General features: G+C 43.6%; 1 protein-coding gene across 1 annotated transcript in view; it reads right to left on the bottom strand.

The window, feature by feature from the left end:
• The window catches only part of LOC120724590 (pleckstrin homology domain interacting protein), a 38,820-nt gene extending 34,327 nt beyond the window's left edge, over positions 1–4,493 (bottom strand). Inside the window, exons 1-6 of the mRNA XM_040016850.1 lie at positions 4,266–4,493; positions 4,094–4,152; positions 3,979–4,008; positions 3,768–3,827; positions 634–784; positions 297–395 (exon numbers count right to left, since the gene is read on the bottom strand). Of these exons, the coding sequence (XP_039872784.1) occupies positions 297–395; positions 634–784; positions 3,768–3,827; positions 3,979–4,008; positions 4,094–4,152; positions 4,266–4,305 (439 nt within the window). The 5' untranslated portion in view covers positions 4,306–4,493. The remainder of the gene's footprint in view (positions 1–296; positions 396–633; positions 785–3,767; positions 3,828–3,978; positions 4,009–4,093; positions 4,153–4,265) is intronic.
• Positions 4,494–6,881: the final 2,388 nt, after the last annotated feature.

Below are 6,881 nucleotides of genomic sequence, written 5' to 3' on the forward strand. Positions count from 1 at the left end.
ATCCTGGACTGAGATGGTCGTACTGAGCACATCCGCTCTCACTGACACTGACATCAGATCCAGGAGTTAAAAAAAACTGTCCAAACAGCGCTCTTATACACGTCTGGAGCCGGAGCTTTTGGATTATTTGTAGATGCATCCCCCTGATTTTTGGAAACTTTTGCCATGTTTATTAAGCGCGAGGTGAAGCACAACAAGCCCACAAGTCTGTGTGCAAACATACAGACTTCTTTAGGCAAATCAATACTTGGCCCAGTCATTTTGGCCCAATTTACCAAAATGACTGTTTTCCTTACCAATATTCGGCGGGCTCCCGTAGATAACAGGTGGCTCCGGTGGACGTCCACAGTGCAGCGCAGCCAGCGCTGAGCCTTTCCACACAACATGTTTGCAACCTGGAATTTACACACACAGCACAGATGCATAAGCACATGCACAGCTATAGTTAAGTGTGTGTTGTGCATGTTGATCTGGATGTATGCAGTCATATTTGCATAACCACGCAAATGTATACATTCACTCCATGTCTTGGTAAGTCAGCACTTACACGCAGGAAGACACAGGCATTGAGCGAGTGGGTGTTTTTGCACGTGTGTATATTTAAGTATGCAAATGCACTGCACGTGAACTCACTCTTAGCGGTGCGGAGAAGATTCTGTCTGCCAGCTCCTAGAAGGCTGGTGAGTCCAGGCACACTGGCAGGGACCTCCCTCTCCAGCAGCGGACAAACTCTGGTGCAGACCTGCAGCAGGTGGTCTGGCGTGATGTGCCTGTAGAGCTTTACCTGAACGCAAGCATGCACTCAGATTAAATCTGTCTTCAGGCTGGTAAATGACCACAAAAAACAACTACTGCTAGTGGGGGGAGGGTGGTAGAGTTTAAAAAAAGATAAAAAGGAAGCTGAGAGAAATGTGCTCAAAGAGCTTTCCTGCCAAAAGCTGCTGTGTCAAGACATCAAACCCCCACCAGCTGGATGATTTCTGCTGCTCGAACCCGACGACAGTGGTGTGAAAAAGAAAACGTCTCAGTGGAGGTACAAATGGGTTCCACATTACTACGCCAATTTTCACACAAAAATCTACAAATCTATCGGACACATCAGGGGGTGAAAACATGTCAGAAGGCAAACGGTGGCTGCAAAGTAAAGGGAAATTGAAACTTTAATTTCAGATTCAAGTATTTCCAGCAAACAGAAACACTGAAAAATCCAGGCCACTTCCACAAATGTGGATGCAAGTAAAGGCCCCTCTGCTCTCTGAGTGTGTCAGAGGAAATCACACTAAACCGTTAACAGATAAACTAACAGATAAGATCCTCCTTTTTTTAATAAACTGCAGAAATAAAAATACAACCGGAGACGTATACGCTAAAATGAAAAAGATGAAGGCTTTTAAATGGTGCGGCTCTACAACAGTGGTGGTGGGATGGAGGGGGTGTGGCATGCAACATAAGGATGAAGCACACAGAAACCTACGCTGTTATAAACACACAGCTTCTCTGATTCCACTGACACAAGGGGACCCTCCTGCGTGGCCTACTTCTAAAGAAACATGCACGCCTGAATGAGTGGAATGGCACGCACGATACAGCCGGGATGAAAGCGAGACACGGAGGGGAATAAAATAATGCAGCATGCAGCAGTGTGTTTACTTGAAGCAAGCCAGATCGGTTTAAATGTATTCACTCAAATCAGACGTGCAGTCATCGGCTTTGTTTCAGACACGTAAGCCTGAAATTAAACAATTATTCCACTCAGTCACACACACACACACACACTTTTTCCATTCCTTTATCTGTCTCTGTGACACACACACACACACACACAATTAATGACCCCTTAATTGCTTTCAACATCCTTGCTGGTTCACAGACGTGATCAGTGTTTCTAAGTACATATCAGCCCCTCTTAGGTACACGCAGACCCACAACTGACACACACACACTAAACTAAGTGATGTGCAATAACAATTTGCTCCATTTTCCTTCCTTCTGAAGGGTAATGGATAACACTCCCCCAGCCACGGCTGCACCATCACAAAGCACATGGCCCCACACCACTACAAGTTACCCTCTATATAATCATTATTAGTATTGCTATTATTCTTATTATTATTATTACCACCCTGATTTCCATTCATAGCCCTACAAACATCTTTCACCTCAAGCATCACTGCCTCTGACATAGATTTGCATTCATTAAAGTGTATTATTACTGACAATTAATCCGTTAATAAATGAGTCTAAACACATTTGTGCTGATAACGATGCAGGCTTCCACTTCCACTCAAAAACACGGCCGTATTTCATTGCGCTTCGTCTTCCTGATCAGTTTGAAATGCGACACGAAAGCAATCGAACATCTAATGAATCCGCCTTCGTTAATTAGCCGCAATTAATATCGTTAATTATTACAATATCATTGTTGAATCCTCATTGATGCCCAACCCCCTTCTTTAACAGCGTCCCCCCCCTAGACATCTAACTACAAACGCCCACAAAAAAAATAATAAATAATCATAAATAAATAAATAAATCCAGCCGATATCCTGCCCTCCTGCCTCTAACCTCCCTGCTTCCGCTTGGTCTAATAATTAAAACCCCTCCGCAGTATTTTTTTAATACGGGAAATTATGCACAATAGACTGGAGGCAGGCTGAAAGACTGGGGACGGGAGGAGGAGGAACGGAGAGCCCAGCGAGCCAAGCAGGAAGAGAGAAGAAAAAAACACACACACACTCATACGAGCGGGCAGAACGACGCTGTCAATAATTTCTTAAACCTATACATTTACATGGCGATCAAGCTGCACTTTACGCCATCTAGTTCCGTGTGTGCTTTGGGACGTGAAGACGGAAATCGTCCCCCACAAACATTATCTCGTAGATTAACCAGGTCGCTGTTTTTTAAAATCAGTATTAAAATAAAACTTTTAAAATAACACAAAAAGGGAAAAAAAAAGATAACGGGGAGTGCGCGCTTTTAGCAGGTCTGACTCGGAAACAAATATGTAAGAGGATGGTGAATTCACTCCACGCCCCCATGCGTAAAAACGCCGCTTTCAGGCGAAAGCCCCGTTTGTTTACATGACAATTAAGCGCTCCAATTAATAGCGCGATTATAAGACATCAAGCTGAACGTTACCTCGCATCTTCACACCGACTGATCCTTCCTCTGCTTTTCCGTCCGAGCTCGCACCAAAACAACCCTCTCCCCAAAAAATAAAAAATAACCACTCCACAACAACCTCAAAGAACAGGGGGCGAGCCGTGACTCCGGCTATACTGACTATACTCTTTATATTCCCCACGAATAAAAAAAAAAGTCCTGTTTTCTAACTCTTGTGCCCCCCTGTGTGTTTTCAACCCATGCACACAAATTATGGTTCTTGCAGGACAAGAGCGCCTCCATCTCTCTCTCTCCTAGAGGCTCGTGGCGCAGGGAGTCCCTCCTCCGGATCCTGGCGCTCCTACACCACAACACTCATGACGTATCAACATTTCACACACATTTTTCACCAACAACTCTCGCAACCTTTTGGACATGCATGGCCACCAAACTCGCACACCGTGGCGCACACAAGGTTGGGACCCGAGCCCCTTGTAAGTGCTCCAAAAAGAGCAGCTTCCCTCCCCCTAAAGCCTGCAGCCGACTCGCCCTGCAAAGTCCTTCTTCAGTTTGTGCTCCACCACCTGATTTAAAAATTGCGGGAAATTCAATTTTTATTTTGCTCTCTAAAAACTTTTTCCTCAGTTATACAGCACCCTTACCAAATTTTCGTACGTCCCGGGGTGTTCCTGCCCCGTCCAGTCCAGCCTTTTGGGCAGCAGCTGAGGTGGAAAAACAGTGTGGACCGTGATCATCCAGTTTATAGACGTTACAGGTGATGTTTTAAAACAGTAAATGGTAAATCAGAGTCAAAGCAACATCACAAAGTACAGTGCAGAGAGAAGCATCTCTCTCGTGCTGCTGACTGCTTACCTCCTTCTCCTCCACCTCCCTTATCAGGGTCTGAAAATAGCATAAAAATACAGAATTACACCTCGTGACAATTGCCGACATATTATAAATTCTCCTAAAATGCGAAAACACCAACCTCGGCTGCTTTTTGACACGGTCCAGCTTCTAGAAATCGGGCTATTAGGAAGTACAGTTCTGGTATGGTTGGAGGGGGAGAAGAGGACGGGAGCTGCGTTAGAAGAGGGCACCGAGGAAATTGGGGGGATATTACAACGACCGTGACATAGTTTCCGATCTCCTTTACTCACCAGAAGTCAACTGCGCGATGTGTGTACTGTCTGAAGCCATTTTGGTGTTGTTTGCCAGGGCAGCGCCAGAGCCTGTGTGGTGGGTCTAGGTGGCTGCCCTGTAGCTGTCACTGTTTATCCACCAGGAAGAGGCTGCCTCCATTCAGCTTCGCTCGCACGAAGTCCCGGCTGCGGGAGTATACCTCCGCGGAGCGATAATTAGTGCGCGCTGAAGGCTTCACCCCGCCAAACACCGCCTTCCTTTAACAAAGACCGAATGGCTAAATTGTGGCTGTACTGAGCGCCGGCTGGGGCGAATTTCACTTACGACCGGTTTGCCGTGGAGGCATGTTTGTTTTAATCCCCCTCCCCCTCAAAGGAAAAAGCGCAAGCCCTCTGCGGAAGAATACAGGCGCTGTGGCTCACGTGCGCCGCCGTCGAGGGGAGGTAGAAATGGCAGCCTGCTAAAGGAGAGGACACATTGCTGCAGAATGGCTGTTATTCTGTAACTAGACGGCATTTATCACATTTTTATTCATTAGAGTCCATTCCTCTGTCATTTAGTGTCTATTGCGGATTACCACAGCCTAATTCTTGCCATATTTTTTTTCTGTATATTCGTAGCTGGCGGGTTCAGAACATGGCTCCCGTGTTTGAGAGGGATTTACAGGCGAGCAAACGTTTCAGCTTAGTTTATCATTATTATTTTTTTATTATCAAACACCACAGCTAGCTTGCTCTCTTATCAGCTCTCCGTGTTCTTGCTGCTGGTCTCGCTTGTCGTAACTTTGTCGCTATTGTGTAATAAGATGTCCTAGCTAACACACCCACTCTCTCAGGGAGCCGTTTGGTGGGGAAGTCGTCCATTTCTCTTCCAAATACTACCAGGCAATAAAATGGGGGAAGGGTTGGAGAAGGGGAATGCAGCTTAATGAATGAAACCCCGTGAGTTACAGCAATTTAATGGCAACTGAGACAAGGCACACACATCAAGGGGTATTATCAAGGAAATGCATGACAGGATGCCTCGGTGACAGCTGTGAATGAAAAAAAAAGGAACAGCAACTCTTTGGTGTTAATTTTTACTTTTTAAAGTAAACTCACAATAATATGTGTGCAAGGGACGTACATTATAGTTTTATTAAAAGCCACGTCACCAATGACAAACAACCCCTCCTGGTCTAATCTTATTTCCCACATTTAATGTTTACTGCTGCAAGTAAGACACAAATGAAAGTGAAGGTAAATACACACCACACGTGTTTCAGATCATTTTACAACAGTTTGGAGTTTTCTTTTTCGAAATATTTTGCCACATATCTTCTGTTTTTTTTTTCTCTTTTCACTCATATCTATAGCCTACATGTGTGAAGTTGCCTATGTGGTACAATTGAGCTAAATTGAAATATTCACACCCACTTACAGTTGCATATAATTCAGTCTACCTGCACAAATGATTAACACTAGTACAGAAACATATCACCTCTACATTTTAATTTCTTCTTTATAAACTATTTCAAATCTAACACATCAACAGTGCATCTGGGAAGATGCTATAAGGCTTCGTGCTTCTAAGAGTCAACTTAATTTTTTTGTCTAATTTAAACAGAGTAATGCCATTCTATTTGTAAAACTAACAAGGTGTAACTCAAATAAAATCAAGTGTAACGCACACAAATTCGGTCTGTATCGACACTTTCCACAACTTTGTCATTTATGTTGCATCGTTAGGCAATTATGGGTTCATTTTGTCAATGTTAAACACAAATAATACAACATTTATAGGCTGCCAGATGGACAGGAACTCAACAGAGAGTGTTCTCATCACCAGTGGCTACACCACCTACCATTATTCCATGTCAAAAGCGTTCTGGCAGATAGGTGGGTGGACGATTACTCTGAGAGGAACAAGCAATATTTGAGCTTTTCAAAAATCCACTTTAGTATTCTGACCCTCCACTGACAGAGTTTTCGATCTTCTCTTCCAAATGTGCGCATCGTATCAGGCCAGATTAAACTGTCCATCCGTGGACTTCACTGATTGGGTGTAATTTGACCAACAAATTCTGTATATATTTTTTAAAGCACAGAAAAAAAGTTAAAATAATACTTAAAATATTTAGATGATCAGTTATGGGTTTTTCAGCCTAATCATTAACTTGTATTTTACCGGTTGACCTGAACCCTTATGACTAAGTTTATTGTGTGGGCTGACACCACCACAAGGAGGCAACCTCACCATGTGTCACTTTACGGGCCTAAGAGGAGTCAAAGGTTATGAAAAGATGCAATCAGTTACAGATTGTCTTTTACTATAAATAGCTCACTGATAAATACTGATCACATTAAAAAATAGATCTGAAATGGTTTGAGGTTATCTTGACAACAGTCCACACAGAGATACTTGTTTATCCACACCCTTGCAAATCCACACCCTTTACTAAACTTTGCCAGATAGCTTAAAAATCCTGTGAGGTGTGGAAAATTACTTGGCTTCAACACTCTTTCCCTGCTAGAGACAATCATCAGACAATCAGGACTCTGATGTCTTCACTAGTTAGAAAACAGAAGTTTCAGCTAAGTACTTTTGCAGCCACGTAACCTTTCTCATATCTGTAGTCTGGATTCAATGGTCTG

The sequence above is a fragment of the Simochromis diagramma genome, unplaced genomic scaffold (assembly GCF_900408965.1).
Source record: "Simochromis diagramma unplaced genomic scaffold, fSimDia1.1 OVJJ01000802.1, whole genome shotgun sequence".
Taxonomy (NCBI): domain Eukaryota; kingdom Metazoa; phylum Chordata; class Actinopteri; order Cichliformes; family Cichlidae; genus Simochromis; species Simochromis diagramma.